Source organism: Aotus nancymaae, unplaced genomic scaffold (assembly GCF_030222135.1).
Source record: "Aotus nancymaae isolate 86718 unplaced genomic scaffold, 86718_ANA_hifiasm-v0.15.2.pri h1tg000021l, whole genome shotgun sequence".
In the NCBI taxonomy this organism is placed as follows: domain Eukaryota; kingdom Metazoa; phylum Chordata; class Mammalia; order Primates; family Aotidae; genus Aotus; species Aotus nancymaae.
Genome location: NW_026988433.1, coordinates 25796305 through 25813551, shown reverse-complemented (window position 1 = coordinate 25813551; position 17247 = coordinate 25796305). Strand labels below are relative to the sequence as shown.

Sequence of the window (17247 nt, the reverse complement as noted above, 5' to 3'; positions counted from 1 at the left end):
CACTCCCAGTTGCTTCACAGTATCATGAATGATTTACTTTCGTCAACCAAATGGATGTGTGCTTTGGTTTATCCATAATTCTAAGGATCGCATTCATTGGTACTAACACTGTGTTATGGGCAAGATCTCTGCATTTGAGGAGCGTGCCATCTGGAAGGGGAGAGAAGACATTTATAGCATAAGAAGAGAAAGAGCATGTCTACTGAGAAACGGCAAAGTCTCCTAGAGGAGGTGGCATTTCGGTCCAGCCTTGAAGGATAAGTTGAATTTTTAATGAAACATTTGTTTTATTTTTCTTCTGACTCTGTAAGAAATAAGTGCTTATTACAGAAAACAGAAAAATGTGGGAGCTATTAACAGACATTTACAGGGTTATGATCAAGGTCGAACACTGCACTAAAGTGTTCCTACTTGAGTACTTTTTAAAATCTCATATAATCCCCTCTCCCCACTCCCAGAAACCCCATAAAGTGAGTGTGATTACTTCGTTCATTTCAAAGGCAAGGAAATAGATGTGCAAAGGGATTGAACGAGCAATCTCTCAGGATATGTGACTGGAAAAGCAGCAGAGGTCATACTGGAACACAAGTCAACCTGGTGCTGTAGAATGAAGAGTCAACATACAGCCCATTGCTTTCAGTCTCTTTTTTTCCTCTCCATGAGGCTTTTCCCTCATGGAGAAAATGAGGATTCTCTTGCTGCCTGCACTCTACTGAGTGGTCATCACTTTAGATAGATGGTAACTGAAGGCACGGAGTGGGTGAGATCACCAGGGAAACATGCAGAGAAGAGAGAAAGACCTTGGGAACAAGCCCTAAGCTCAGAGACGGAACACCTTCCCAGGTCAGGGCTGGTGGCGATCAGGGAAAACTCCACAGTGGAACTAAGCTTGGATCTGAATGTTATTGATTGAGAAAGAAGGATGGAGAAGTGGAGGTGGGAGAAGGGTGCCACAAGCAAAGGGAACAGCATTTGCAAAGGCATATCAGATGCAAGAGACAACATGTTACCCTGGAAAATCAGCGAGCGATTTCAGGATGGCTACAGCATAGGGTGCATGCATATGTGAGTATGCCTCCCTATAAGTACATGCATGTTTCTGTGTATCTGTGTGTAGGTGTGTGAATGTATCTGTGTATATCTATGTGTCTATGTGAGTGTGAGTGTGTGTTCAGAAGGCTAGTGTGATGAGACCCTAGAGAGGAAGTACAAATATCTCTTCAAGATTGATATTTTATTTCATTTAGAGATATACTCAGAAGTGGCATTACTGGATCATATGGTAGTTCTATTTGCATTCTTTTTTTTTTTTTTTTTTTGGTGGGGGAGGGAACTTCCATACTGCTTTCTGCAATGGCTGTACCAATTCACCTTCCTTCCATCAATGTACCAGGGTTCCCTTTTCTCCACATCAGTGTACAAAGGTTCTGTTTTCTCCACATCCTTGCCAACACTTATCTTTTGACTTCAGATCATGAAAGACCCTCTATCCTTCATAAAAGGTTTAGGATATTATGGAAAGAATCTGGAAGCACAGTGAGATCTGAAAACAGATCCCTGAAAGCCAGCTAATCAGTAGAAACTTTATCTGGAAGGTAATGGAGAGTTTTTGAATTTCTTTTTTGATAATTACAAAAAATGATAAAATGAGAACCAGGCTTTCAGAAGATTCTTGGACTGGATGGTTTGGAGAAGGTAGGGGCAGGAGAGCAGGAGACCAATTGGTAGGATATTACACGTCAAAGTGGGAGGTGATCAGCTTGTATATTAGAATGGCAGCTATCAGGTGATGGTGGATTTGAGGCTTACAAGTATGAGGAACATGAGAAAATTAACAAGGTTATCTGAGAAAGTCTATGACTCCCACCCCCACCCAGCTTGACTGAGGTATGATTGAAAAATAAAAATTATCTATATTTAAGGTATACAATGTGATGTTTTGACATATATATACATTGTGCATGATGACCACAATCAAGCTAATTAACAGATCCATCACCTCACATAGTTATCTTGTGTGTGTGATGAGTACATGTGAGATCTATTCTTTTAACAAATTTCAAGAATATAATACATTATTATAAACTATAGTCACACTACACATTAGTTCTCCAGACATATTCATCTTACAATTGAAAAAGTTTCTGGCCTTTGACCAATATTGTCCCCTTTTGCCCACTCTCCGATTGCTGGTAGCCACCATTCTACTTTCTGTTACTATGAGTTCGACTTTTTGTTGTTGTTGTTAAGATTCCACATATAAATGAGATCATGCAGTACTTGTCTTTCTGTGTCTGGTATGTTTCATTTAGCATAATGTCCTGCAAGTTTATGATGTTATTGCAAACAGGATTTCCTTCTTTTTTAGAGCTGAATAGTATTCCATTGCAGATGTATACACACCACATTGTTTTTACCCATTTATCTGTGGATGGACACTTAAGTATGTTTCCACATCTTGACTATTGTAAATAAACTGCAATGAACACGGAAGTGCATTTTTCTCTTCAAGATAGAGATCTTTCCTCCCTCCCTCCCTCCCTCCTTCCTTCCTTCCTTCTTTCGTTTATTCATTTCTTTTTTTTTTTCTTCTTTTACGGAGTCTCGCTCTGTCATCAGGCTGGAGTTCAGTGGTGCGATCTTGTCTCACTGGAACCTTTGCCTCCTGGGTTCAAGCGATTCTCCTGCCTCAACCTCCTGAGTAGCTGGGATTACAGGTATGCACCACCATGCCCAGCTAATTTTTATATTTTTAGTAGAGACAGGGTTTTACCATGTTGGCCAGGCTGGTCTCCAATTGCTGATCTCAAGTGATCTGCCCACCTTGGCCTCCCAAAGTGCTGGCATTACAGGTATGAGGCACTGCGCCTGGCCGAGATTGTATTTTCTTTGAGTGTATACTCAGAAGTGGGATTGACGGATCACATGGTAGTTCTATTTTTATCTTTGGGAACCTGCATGCTGTTTTCCACAATGGCCATACTCATTTACAGTCCACCATCAGTGTACAAAAGTTCCCTTTTTTCAACATCCTTGCCAACACTTGTTATCTTTTGACTTTTTAACAATAGCCATCCTTACAGGTGTGAATGATACCTCATTGTGGTTTGGATTTGCATCTCCCTAATAATTAGTGATGTTGAACATATTGCATACACCTGTAGACCATTGTTGAACATTCACGTCAACAGTTTAAAAGCATATTCTTCCTTTCTTCATCAATTTACAACAAATATTTACTGAGCACCTGTGCTGTGCCAGGGCTATGCATGGTAGCCCCTAGCCCAGTGTGGAATCCAGACAAGGAACCAGACTTTTGCAACCTAGTGTTGCAAGAGCCCAAAAATCAGCAACCACAGAATGGGTCGAAGGCAGTGGAAGCACCAAAGCCAGTCTTGGGGGATCTGGGCGGGCTTCCTATAGGAGGGGATTCTAAGCTGAGAGACACTGTGTGCGGAGCTAGGAATCCCCATGTGTATAAGATATGGTTTCTGCCCCGGTGGGTGGGGACAGACAAGTAGACGACACGATGCTATTTGACACTGGAATGCAGCTAAGCCACGCACATATATAGATCTTTCTTAAGTCAGAAAAGAAGATTCTCCTTTGAGCAAATTTACTCCTTTTAAAAAGGCCGAGTTATTCGGAACGATATCCACCAGGACGGCAAAGTGGTGCGTGAGCCCTCCCTGCAGCACATGGCCAGGACTTTGAAGCAGGGCGCTGGGTCCTTCTTGCTGCTGAAAGGAGTCGAGTTAATGAGCCCTGGTGGCAGGTGGCTAAAGGCCGGAGATCCGGCCTCCCAGTGGTGTCCATCGCCCCGGGTCTCCGCTCGCCTGGCTTATTTCCCTCCATGCTGGAGCAAACGCGGGCTGAAAGAGGGCCACATTAATTGGTTTGTGTACCCGAAGTGGGGATAGAGAGGGAGGAAAACCTTACAGGGGTTGACTGGGGGTGAGGTGGGGGGTGGTGGGGGGGAGTGAAATCCGAAACGCAGGGGAGAGAGCGACCCTCAGGCACTTTGTGAAACGCGGTGGGGAGCACACCTCGGTGGGGAGGTCACCGGCCCAACCCACCACCCTCCGGGAGCCTGAGGGCAGGGACAGCAGCAGGGGGCAGCATCCGCGTCTCTACGCTCTCAAGGGTTCCCTAGTTCCCTGGCCACTGCTCCCCACTTCCTGCAGCCTCGGTCTCCGCCGGGGGCGTGTGTGAGGGGCGGGGCCTCATGGAGAGGAGGGATTTTAGAAAAAGGAGAGGTAATTAGCATTCTCCGATTCCACTGGCTCTCCGCCGGCCCTGCTTTGCATACGCCCGTCCCACTGGCTGCCCGGGGTTTGCTGGGGTTCCGCAGGGTTTGCAGCTGCCGCGGCCGCTGCTGCGCTTCAGTGCAGGGCAGGCTGGCGCCGAGCGAGCCGGGGCCGGGAGCTGGGAGCCAAGAGCCGGGAGCCCGGAGCTCGGCGGCGGCGGCGGCACCTGGGGTGGTCTCAGTCCCACGAACACCGTGGCCGGCGCCCGATGGCTTCTGCGTCCAGCCAGGCTCAGGGAGGAGCGGTCTAGACACTTTTTATTTTGGAAGAAAGGGGCAAGCCCCGGGGGGAGCCTCTTTCCCGGCCTGGCTCGCTCTCCAGTGCGCCCAGCTCCGGCCCGGACTCTGGAAGATGACTCCAGGGTCTGCTCTGTGTATTCCAGCGGCGGCGTTTCGGGGAGGCAGCCGAAAGTAGTTAACAGTTGGTAGCAGCGGCTGGTGGAAAAGTGAGCCGAGGCGGCGCGGACTCGGCTCTCCCCGCGCCCCGCGGCATTCGCTGCTTCTCGCCGCTCCTTCCCCTTGGCTCCCAGGCGGCTGCAGCATGAAGTGGCGCAGCGATGGCCAGGAGAGGTAAGAAGCCCGTGGTGAGAACGCTGGAGGATCTGACGCTGGACTCGGGTTATGGTGGCGCGGCGGACTCGGTGCGCTCCTCCAACTTGTCTTTGTGCTGTTCCGACTCTCACCCGGCGTCCCCGTATGGCGGGAGCTGCTGGCCGCCTCTAGCTGACTCCATGCACAGCCGGCACAACAGCTTTGACACCGTCAACACTGCCCTGGTGGAAGACTCCGAGGGGCTGGACTGCGCCGGCCAGCACTGCTCCCGGCTGCTGCCGGACCTCGACGAGGTCCCTTGGACTCTCCAGGAGCTGGAGGCGCTGCTGCTGCGCTCGCGGGATCCCCGGGCAGGCCCGGCGGTCCCCGGCGGCCTGCCCAAGGACGCGCTGGCCAAGCTGTCGACGCTGGTGAGCAGGGCGCTGGTGCGCATCGCCAAAGAGGCGCAGCGCCTAAGCCTGCGCTTCGCCAAGTGCACCAAGTACGAGATCCAGAGCGCCATGGAGATCGTGCTGTCCTGGGGCCTGGCCGCGCACTGCACGGCGGCCGCGCTGGCCGCACTGTCCCTCTACAACATGAGCAGCGCCGGGGGCGACCGCCTGGGCCGCGGCAAGTCGGCACGCTGCGGCCTCACCTTCTCCGTGGGCCGCGTGTATCGCTGGATGGTGGACAGCCGCGTGGCGCTGCGCATCCATGAGCACGCCGCCATCTACCTGACAGCCTGCATGGAGAGCCTCTTCCGGGACATCTATTCGCGAGTCGTGGCCTCCGGGGTGCCTCGGAGCTGCAGTGGCCCTGGGTCAGGCTCGGGCTCCGGCCCAGGCCCGAGCTCTGGCCCCGGTGCTGCCCCCGCGGCGGATAAAGAGCGGGAGGCCCCCGGGGGAGGAGCGGCGAGCGGCGGCGCCTGCAGCGCAGCCAGCAGTGCCAGTGGGGGCAGCAGCTGTTGCGCCCCGCCGGCCGCCGCGGCCGCCGCAATCCCGCCAGCAGCCGCCGCCAACCACCACCATCACCACCACCATGCGCTCCACGAGGCACCCAAGTTCACCGTGGAGACCCTGGAGCACACGGTCAACAACGACTCCGAGATTTGGGGTCTCCTGCAGCCCTACCAGCACCTTATCTGCGGGAAGAACGCCAGCGGTAAGTGGCCGCGCGGGTGCCACTCCCTCCCACCCAACCTGGCCAACTCTTGGCGCAAGTTTGCCTCGCGTCCTCCTCCCGCGTCTTCCCAGCCACGCGCTGCTATCCCAAGCCGCTGAGGAGGCGGCCGGGCTGGTGGTAGCCAGAACAGGAGTTGCCCATTCCCTCCTGCACTCTGGTGCGCGTACTTTACCCCGCTGATAAGGTCCCAGGTACCGGAGCGCGGGGTTCCGCCCCCGGTGCGGGGCGGGGCGACAACTGCCTCCAGCAGGCAGTGAGCAAAACCCAGCACCATTTTTTGGAGCAGGGTTGAGATCATTTGCGCTTAGTACATATACTCCACCCCAGCACTATTTGTTTTGACCTTGAAGATGCCACTTCCCCAGGCGCATGAATTTGGCTCCCTAGGACTTGGGAGGAGGCGCGTTCCGCTCTCCGCAGAGCAGTGTTCCCACTTCCCCCACGCCCTCGGAGGGGGGGGGGGCACTCAGTGCACGAGGGAAGGAGGGGCCTGGCGGTCGTACAAGCTGAATAGTTGAGAGCTTGCTCGGCCTAGACAGTCGGAGAGGTGTGTGTGATGAGACTGGGGTGCGGGAAGACTTGTCGGTGCCAAGTTTTTCCGGAGCAGTTTTTGAGGGCCAGAGCACACAGCTGGTGGGGGCTGCGGGATGGACAAAGCCCCCAGTTCCAGCCTCCCAGCTCTTGCCTCTCCATTCCCTCTGGCAGGGAGCTGCAGCTCTCACCACTTGGCTAAAGGAATGCCACTGGGGATCTGGGCAGGATGGAGCTGGCAGGGGGCAGTTCTGGAGGGGGTTGTCAGCTTAGGGCGGCGCTTCCAGCAGGTTCTATCATCCTCTCTCCACGCTCCACTGTTTTGAAGGCCTGACCTGGGTGGATTTGAACCCACAGTTCTGCCGTTGAAGTGGGTGGGGCCGGGGCGCTTGTTTTCAAGAGCTCGCGCTGGCGGTCCTGCCCGTCTGCGAAAGCCGGGGCTAGACACTTCAAAGCTTCAATTTTCCACAGGAAATGGTAGAAGCGTAACTGGAGACTCTAAAGACGAAATAAAACTTTGTTACATATTCGGCGGTTTGGCCAGAGGTTGCTTGGTTGGAGCTGAAATGCAGTCTTTCTGGGCAGATTTCATTCATGTTGCTGCCTGTCTGTTTCCCGGGGGCTGGAGGAGCAATGCGGTGGGCGGTGCCAAGGGTGTGCATGTGCGTGTGTGAGAGTCTGTGTGCGCGCGCGTCTGTACGTGTGTAAGTGTGCCTGTGAGTGTGCGCAGGAACCAGCGGGCGCGCGGGGCGCCGGGCTCCAGCGGAAGCCTTTGGAAACCGACCCTGCAGTTCTCAGCCCCTTCACCTGGATTTGATCATGAGTGGGGGAGGGGAAGGAAGGCGCAAATCGGGTGTGTGTTTGTGTGTGTTGCGGGGTGAGGGGGCAGTGTGTGTTGGAAAGGGGAATCCACGCTGATCTCGGAGACTATTCGGGGTCTCTTTCCCAGAGCCGTTCCCCCTCTGCTGCCAGCCGAGGGCAGAACCCTCAAAGAGAGGATATCTTCGAGGCCACACACACACACACCCTGAAATCTCGATTAAGATGGAAACATCTGGGGAGAAGGCATTGGGCTTTGTATGTGCTTCTTCAGAATGCGGGGATTCACCTGCAAAACCTGGGAGTTTTGGACGGGACTACTCTTTGCTTGAAACCCTACCCCCACCAAAAAGCACAGAGGGCCTTAACCTCCTTCCTGGTGGCTCTCCTGACAATCATGCCCCTGACTCCCAACTCCTTACTTACCTTCGGAGACTGGAACCTCCTCTTTTTTCTCCCTCAATATTTCTTTTGGGAGGCTCTAGTGTGGAAATCTGGGCACCCTGCTCCACTTCTGTCTTTGCCATTCTCCTGAAGTTGTGAGTTTGGGCAGGTCACTTTACATCTCTGGGTCTCAGTTGCCTCATCTGTAAAATAGGGGGCTAGATATGTAATACACCTCTTGTAGCTCTGTGTTAGTAGCTTCTATATTTTTTTCAAATCGGTTTTACTTTTATGAACCTTAACATCTTTTAAAAACAGTTTTTGTGTTTATCCTTTTTGGAGGAAGTATAATTTAAGGAAGGAGAAGACCACAGAGTTGGTTGTGGGCAGGGTGAGTGTGTGACGGTTGGGGTTTGCTGCCATCACAGCTTTTCCCACACTAGAGCGCTTAACTCCTGGGTTTCGGGGCCCCTTCAGCCTCCTCTGGGTATAAGATATACTATAATTTCATTGTGATCTCTTCATCTCTTTTCTTTGGGCTTGTTTAAAACGTCAGGTCATCTATGCAGAAGAGTTAAGGAAAGAGTGATTAATTCCTTAGGTATCTGAATCATACATTAAACATCAAACCTATTTCTTAAACTATTTTGTACGCAGTCTTTCTGATCTGCAAGCCTCATTAAGAACAAAATACCTTACTTACTAGATTTCCCCTCCTTTAACTTGGTAGCAGCACTTATTTATTCATTTGTGAATTCATTTGTTCATTGGTACTTATTGCAGTTGCTAAATGCAAGGGTCTGAGCAAGCGCTGGTAAGAGGTAGTAATGGCTGACATGTATCCACCAGGATTCTGTATATTGACGCATTTTATCCTCAGTACCTCTTGAAAAGGTACTACTATTATCCTTATTATATAGAAGAAGAAACTGAGGCACAGGGAACTTAAGTAAGTATCTTGCTTATTTGAATGCAGACAGCCTGGTTCCAGAGTCCATACTCTTAACCCCTGTGTATATGACTATTTAGTGACAGATGAGTTACCTGCCTTCAGGCATCCCACCTTCCCTTTATTACCTACACAGGTGAGCAGAGACCTTTCACAGCCTGACATTCTTCCTGTCCCAATTTATATACCTTTTGTTCCTCTCAAATGGAACTGGGCAGAACTGGATTTTACATGTTTTTCTATCCCCTGCTAAGCCTAAGAGAGGCCCTAGTACACAGTTGGAGCTTATTAGATGCCTGTTTGAGTTGAGCAAGCTATCGTACTGTATTGCACAATGATGTCCTGAAAGAAGCGATTGCTTTTTGAGTTTCTTGAATCATCTTTGCAGGTTTTTCTACTTTGTTGTTATTGTTGTTCTAAAGAAGGGGTCTTGCTATGTTGCCCAGGCTGTCCTTGAACCCTGAGCTCAAGCAATCCTCTCACCTCAGCAGAGTAGCCGGGACGACAGGCAGGCACTGGCTCCAAGTTCTGCTTCCTTGGTTGCCCCTTCTTACTGCCCTTTCTATACCTGTCCACCTTTCTAACTTGCTGCTACGAAACTGCCCAGGCTAAGGAATTGTGAAGCTAGTCGCATGGGACTGGACTTAGAAAACAAAAGATAATTGGCTCGAAAGTGAAAGAAGGCTTAGGGGCTCTCAAAAATCACATCCATGGGCCTGCTATGGGCATGAACTTTGTGGTTCTGTAAAAGCTCTTCAGAACTGGAGTTTTGTGCTCATTTTCAGCTGTCTTGAAGGGCTGGGGCATCATCTAAGGGACCCTATTGATGTTTCTGTGGTGTTTTAAAAATTTGACTTGATTGAGCTGAGTAAGGAGTGGGCAGAAGTACTTCACCACGCCTTTGTATGTGCTAATCATTGTACCTTAAACTCCTGTAGAGCTTGCCAGTTCCTACTCATCCTTGAAGACCTGGCTTCAAGAATGAGTTGGTCTTCCTGGCTTCCTTGTGAGGGCTTCCCTGATGCAACCCCTTCTCCCTTCTTATTCATCTTTGTGTCTCCTTCCATATCACTCAGCACAGTGCCTGGCACTTTGTATAACAGATGCTCTCTACTGCTTGTTAAATGAATGTAACCAGCTCATTCAATTTTAGGCATTTAAAATTTGCCTATCAGCCATAAAGTCAGTTGTTAAGAGAATGGCCTCTGGTGTTAGACCTCTTGGATTTGAATTTCAAGGCTGCCATTTTCTAGCTGTATGTTCTTAGGTATGTGACCCAACCTCTCTGTGCTCCAGTTTCCTCAGCTGTAAAATCAAGGTAATAATTACAAGAATTAAATGAGATTATGTGTCTAAGTCTATTATAATCGTGCTTACACATGGTCCATGCTAAAATGATGATAACAGTTGTGATAATCCAGGCACGATGGTATCTCTCATCTCTATCACATCTAGATTAATTCATTCCCATGTGCTCAGGGTGGATGGAGCCAACAAGGCCCAGAATTTTAACTGGATCCTCTTTTTAATATAACACCAAATAACTTGTATGCCCACCTCAAGGATAGATGCCACGGGCATAGCCCTGTAGCCAGGGACACAAAAAGATTGTTTTGGTCAAAGGAAAGTAGCTTCTTTTTGAGAGGCTGAGGCAGGAAGATTGCTTGAGGCCAGGAATTTGAGACCAGCTGAAGCAACAGAGTGAGATCCCATCTCTACCAAAAAAAAAAAAAAAAAAAAAATTTAAGGTAGCTTATTTTATTAGCTGTATTTTCAAATGGTATCTATCTTTAGTGAAGGGGCACCAGGACACTTTCTGGAAGTGGTCCCTTATGTTGACTGGGAAGTAGGTTCAGAGGTGTATGCGTTTGTCAAAACTCATCCAAAGATAAACCTAGTATTTGTGCATTTTACTGTACTGTGAAATATACTTCAGTAAAAAAAGACACACCAAAAAAAAGCCATAAGAATTCTTGAATTAAATTTTGTTTTAAATGTGCAATTTGAAGGGCAGACTGGAAGACATGGTGTGGAATGATGAAAGAGAAAGAGAAAGGAAGAAAGACCTTAGACTTAGATCCAACTCCAAAGTTTCACTCTACCATTCTCTAGCAAGTGACTTAATTTTGCTGAACATAGTTTTCTCATCTGTACAGTTAGGATTACAAAACAAAAGAGGATGTATCTTAAAAAGGAAGAAAACCCAAACTGAACACAAAGGGCAATTACAAGGATTAAATCAGATACAGTTTATAAAAGCACCTGCCACATAGTAGGCACTCGATAATAATGGCTTCCTTAAAAAACAGATTATTCTGGCTGGTGATGATAATAATAATAACAATAATACTTTGGGGATTTTGAATAGTTTCTTTCATTTCAGGGATCCCCAGTCACTTTATAAACATTAATTAACACGAGCCCTCACCTGCCAGCACGGGCGCGGTGGGTAGGTTGGTTTTTAGGTCTTTTGCTTTTCTGTTGCCTCTGCACAAAATGCTTGCTCAGCTGTTTTCCTGTCCCTAAACTGGTCATGCTGTTCTGTGGTGCAGTGTTGCTGTGTTGGATCAAAAATGCCACGGAAGAAACCCAACTTCTTAAGAGGCACAGCAAACGCTATCTCAAGAGCCAGCCATCGCAGTGTCTGTGCTCACAGAGCACGGTTTTAATTAACTGACTTGATGTAAATTAAAACCTGGAATTTGGGTCAGTAGAGGGTTATTTGGTTTTCTGTGCAGACCTGCTAGTTCAGTGCTGGGACATTTGAAGTTGGGTGTTTCCTGAAACATAAAATATAAATAACAAAATCAAACAATGAGGGGCTAACCTGAAGACCTGGGGTCAAGGGCAGGGTGCTGATGAACTTTAATAGAAGCCCTCTAATTTTGAGTCTGTTCGTATTTGTGACCTTCAGCCAGGGACCAAACTAACCTATGAAACTGGTCTGATTATTATCTACTGAGAGGTAAATGTAAAATAGTAATTGATTCTAGAGTCAGACACACTTGTAAGCTGCAGTTTCTCTATCTGTAAAATGGGTGTTGTAATAACAGCTATACTTGTATAGCTTATTACATGCCAGGCATTGTTTTAAGAGCTTTATGTGTTATAATCATTATAGTTACATTAGCTATTATTATTATTGACACAAAGTTTCGCTCTTGTTGCCCAGGCTGCAGTGCAATGGCGCAATCTCTGCTGACTGCAGCCTCTGCCTTCCAAGTTCAAGTGATTCTCCTGCCTCAGCCTCCTGAGTAGCTGGGATTACAGGCATGCACCACCATGCCTGGCTAATTTTGTATTTTTAGTAGAGACAAGATTTCACCATGCTGGCCAGGCTGGTTTCGAACTCCTGACCTCAGGTGATCCACCTGTCTCGGCCTCCCAAACTGCTGGCATTACAGGCGTGAGCCACGGCACCTGGCCTCATCAGCTACTATTAAAGACAGTTCCAAAATCTCAGTAGCTTGACACAATAGAAATTAATTTCTTATACACTTAAACTCTGATTGGGAGAGGAGGGGTGTTGCAGGAGACAGGAGGGTCATTTAGGTAGAATTTGCCTTTTTCATCTATTACATGTGGCCTTCAGTGCCTTCCTTGGACATTCTTCCAGCCAATAGGTAGAGATTAACAGTGAGTGTGGAGGAACTTAAGAAAGGTGGTATAGGTTAAGCCTAGAGGGACTTATATTGCTTGTGTCCACATATCATTGACCAGATGTATCACTGGCTCTCTGACCACTAGTACCCGTGTGCCTTCTTCTTCCTATGCACAAAACACATTCTCTTTTCCCTAAGGGAGGAACCCACATTTTATCTGATCCCTACTTCCAACTTCAAGTTCATAGTCATTGGATGTTGTTCAATCCTATCCATGAAGCTGAATGTGGCACCGTACCATGGTCCAGGGACCCATAAGCCAAAACAAACACATTTTCTGCCACTCTGCCTCCATATCCCACATCTGAGCAGGGTGGGATAACCATCTTGAAACTCCCATTTGGAAAAGATAATCATAGAAGGTACACAGCAGTCACTGGTCCTCAGTAGTCATGAAATCTTGCTAAGTAAGCATTGTGTGGTTGTATCTTAGCAGTGGGTGAAGTTCCTGGATTAGGTCCTGATTCTTCTCCTGATGGGAATTTACTGGTTCATTGTTCTGCACACTCTCAGCTGTGCTGGTAGGAGGATTTTCTTTGTTATTTTCCTTGGCCACATCTGAAGTTGGTCATGGGGAGTATGGCCTTCTTGGGGGCTCTAAATCTTTTGTGACCTAGTTCTTGCCCTTGAATCTCTGGGGGCCCGAGGATTGTTTTAATGCTGTAACAGTAAAGACTATTAAAATCAAGGTTTGTAGATTTTGCAATGCAATTCCCTCAACAACTTAGTAGGACTTTCATCTATGATGTCTAATATGCCAGTAGCCACACCCAAAGTTATTTCCTAGACTTAATTCTGAAGCCCAGATTATTACTTCCTTTTCCCCATACCTCTCTTTCTCTCTAAATTTAATGGCAGCTACCTTGAGGCCATCAGGCTTAGGTGGAAAGCTTATGTTCTTAATATGATACTTATTTCACTTAAATGTCTTCTCTTTACTTTTATTGTTTGGGGTTAAGACATAGTTGTCTGTTTTTACCTCTCCACTATTCCTTTCTAATATTTCTTTTTTTTTTTTTTTTACAAACAATCCAATTACACTCTTTCGGGTGGTTTTTTTTTCTCTTTTTGAGACAGGGTCTTGCTCTAGCACCCAGGCTGGAGTGCAGTGGTGTGATCACAGCTTACTGCAGCCTCGACCTCCCAGGCTCAAGTGATCCTCCCCGCTCAGCCTCCCAAGTAGCTGGGACCATAGGCATGCACCATCATGCCAGCTAATTGTTTTATGATTTATAGAGATCTCACTATGTTGCCCAGGCTGGTCTCAAACTACTAGGCTCAAGTGATCTGCCCGCCTCCGACCTCCCAAAGTGCTAAGATTATAGGCATGAGCCACCACACCTGGCCCCCAATCTCTTTTTTTTTTTTTTTAAAAAAAAAAGAAAAAAAAATGAAGAAGAGGAAGAAAAAGGAAGAGCAAGAGAGAGAGAGAATGGGAGTATTGTTTTCTTGCCCAGGCTAGAATGCAGTTTGGAAATGGGTATTGAAAACCTCTTTTATACCAATAATTATACTTAATAATGTAGACAGGAAGGAATAAGGGAAGAAAATAACAAACAAGCAGCCAACCAATATTTCATTTAAACCTATGAAATGCTATGCGATTACTGAGGAGTGATTTACTTCCAATTATGTAATCACTTTTGGAATAGGTGTGAGGTGGTAATGTATGTTTTGTGTATTTGAAGTGGAGAGTTCTATAAATGTTTATTAAGTTTACTTGTTCCGGGTCTGAGTTCAAGTCCTGGATGTCCTTGTTAATTTTCTGTCTCGTTGATCTATAAAATCGTTAGCTCTTCTTGTTACATTGATCCTTTTGCCATTATGTAACGTCCTTCTTTGCCTCTTTTGCTCTTTGTTGCTTTAAAGTCTACTTTATCAGAGGCGAGAATTGCATCTCCTGCTTTTTGTTTATTTGTTTATTTTTACTCTCTGTTTGGTTGGTAAATCTTCCTCCTTCTCTTTGTTTTGAGTCTTTGTGTATCATTGCATGTGAGATGGGTCTGGATGCAGCATACTGATGGGTTTTGGCTTTTTATCCAATTTGAATATATATGATTTTAATACTGCCATTTGATGCTAGCTGGCTGTTTTGCCCATTAGTTGGTGTAAATTTTTCATTGTGTTGATGCTCTTTGCTTTTTGATATATTTTTGGAAAGGCTGATATTGGTTGTTCCTTTATATGTTTAGTGCTTCTTCCAGAAGCTCTTGTAAAGCAGGCCTGGTGGTGGTGAAGTCTCTAAGTACTTGCTTGTTCGCAAAAGATTTAATTTTTCCGTCGCTTGTAAAGCTTAGTTTGGCTGGATATGAAATTCTGGGTTGAAAGTTCTTTTCTTTAAGGATGTTAAATATTGGTCCCCGCTCTTTTCTGGCTTGTAGGGTTTCTGCTGAGAGATCTGCTGTAAGTCTGATAGGTTTCCCTTTATGGGTAACCTGACCTTTCTCTCTGGCTGTCCTTAGTATTTTCTCCTTCATTTCAACCCTAATAAATCTGGTGATTATGTGCCTTGGGGTTGGTCTTCTTGAAGAATATCTTTGTGGTGTTCTCTGTATTACCTGGAGTTGAATGTTACCCTGCCTTGCCAGGTTGGGAAAGTTTTCCTGAATGATATCCTGAAGAGTATTTTCCAACTTGGATTCATTCTCTTCGTCACATTCAGGTACACCTATCAAACGTAAATTAGGTCTTTTCACATAGTCCCATATTTCCTGGAGACTTTGCTCATTCCTTTTTATCCTTTTTTCTCCAATCTTCTCATTTCATTTCACTAAGCTGGTCCTCAACATCTGATATCCTTTCTTCTGCTTGATCAATTCGACTGTTTAAACTTGTGCATACTTCGCAAAGTTCTTGTGTTGTGTTTTTCAGCTCCATCAATTCACTTATATTCCTCTCTAAATTGTCCATTCTCGTTAGCATTTCATCAAACCTTTTTTCAAGGTTCTTAGTTTCTTTGCATTGGGTTATAACAAGTTCTTTTAATTCACAGAAGTTTCTTATCATCCACCTTTTGAAACCTGCTTCTGATAATGGAACACACTCGTTCTCCATTAAGCCTTGTTCCGTTGCTGATGAGGAATTGCGATCCCCTGTAGAGGATCTACATTATTACTTTCTAACAGGTTAATTTATGCCTGAGTTCTTCTTTCCCTAGTACCTTGCTTAACTCAGCCAGGAACAGTTAGCAAACTCTACTACCATTATTTTTTCCAGTCTCTTTCTATAGAGCTTACAGGCTTAGTAGGCATGAGCTCTGACTACTAAGTTATCATAGATGACAGTTTAATGAGACATTTTACTTCTGTATCACATATATCTCCAGTTTTTCAGGCTCTAATGTAACCTGCCACCTGACTTCTAAGCCAATGTCCCATGTCTTAAGCACCCCAGTTCTGGAACTAAGTTCTATATTAGTTAGGGTGATGCTGGCTGATGGGTCAGTTCATCCTAACATCTTAGTGGCTAAACACAATGAAATCTGCTTTCTCATTCAGGTAGAGTCCAACTGATGGCAGGGGAGAGAGGTGCTCTATCTCTGGAAGTTGATGGAAGCTCTTCGACACATAACTCCCGGAGACTTCTCTCATTTAGGGTGATAGAGAATGTGGAGGATTGTGTGGGAGGTTTTTATGATACCGTCCTGGGTATGGGTGTCAATTCCTTCCAATGACCAGAACTCAGTCACATGGTCTCCACTAGATGTAAGGGGGCTGGAAATGATGGTCTCTGGCAGGGCAGCAATCTACAGCCACAATTCTGTACTATCGGAGGGGCATAAGTATTTGATAGAGAGCTAGCCATCTCAACAACCTTATGAAGCAGGTATGCTATTATTATCCTTATTTTTCAGATTAAGAAGTTGAGGAACGGAAGGTTCAATGAATTTGCTTAAGGTGACATGGCTTGCAAGTGGCCAGCCAGATTTGAATTAGGCAGTTGGCAGTCTGCCTCATAGAATGCTTGTAAGGATTAAAATGACATAATCGATGTGAAATGTTTATTCTAGCATCTCATTCATGGTATGCACTTAATAACTGTTATCTTTATTGTTATTGATAGCATCATTCTATGCTGAAAGTGGACTAACAGTGAATAGGTATGAAGCTCTCCGCCTAGTGGGTGCTCCAGGGAAATTGTATTACATGTCTTTTCCCCTTTGCCGTCTCCCACGTTTTATCCACAGGGGGAACTACCAGTTGCTGAACCAGGGACTTTTCCAGGATTTCCACACACATGACTTCATTGAATCTCCACACTCTTCTTGTGAAATGACTGTTTCTTATCCCTATTTTGCTGAGGAGGAAACTGAGGCTCAGAAAAGTTTAGCAACTAGTTCAAGATGCCACAGGTACAAAGTGGTAGAGTTAGGATTTGGGCTCAAGAGCCTGTGCTCTGAACTGCCACAGCCAAGTGGTGAAATCTGGATCATAGGGGCCTCCAGGAGGATCCCAGGAATCCAGTGCAGCCCAAGGGGTGTGTGGGGTGGAGGGCGGGGCTTGCCTTTGTGGTGGTGGTTATGGTTGATGATTGTCCTTGTGCATAATATTTGGTCGCAGGTCTTTTTTTAGTCCCCGCCGGCTTCCCCTCTCCCTGGCTGCCCCATGAGTCACTTCCCAGCTATCCATCAGATCACAGCATAGCCTCCTCAGCTGGGGCCCTGGGGAAATAGCTGGCATTATCATCTCCAGGCGACAGCTCCCTCCATACCCTGCCTAGCTGGGTGGGCTCAGTGCCGTTAAGAAGCACAGGCCCTCTCACAAGTAGAACTGAATTCAGAAAACTGTGGCATAGTGGAGAATTGATTCCATTTCTGCTGCAGAGGAGACTGAGTCTGGTCCTCCTTGAGAATCACAGAGCTGGATTTTTCCCAGACTCTGGAG

General features: G+C 46.7%; 1 protein-coding gene across 2 annotated transcripts in view; it reads left to right on the top strand.

The window, feature by feature from the left end:
* The first annotated feature begins 4529 nt into the window (after positions 1 to 4529).
* The window catches only part of ABTB3 (ankyrin repeat and BTB domain containing 3), a 350217-nt gene continuing 337499 nt past the window's right edge, over positions 4530 to 17247 (top strand). Inside the window, exon 1 of one of the 2 annotated variants that reach the window (XM_064379891.1) lies at positions 4530 to 5998. In XM_064379891.1, the coding sequence (XP_064235961.1) occupies positions 4864 to 5998 (1135 nt within the window). In that variant the 5' untranslated portion in view covers positions 4530 to 4863. The remainder of the gene's footprint in view (positions 5999 to 17247) is intronic. The other variant, XM_064379892.1, reaches the window with a different exon arrangement.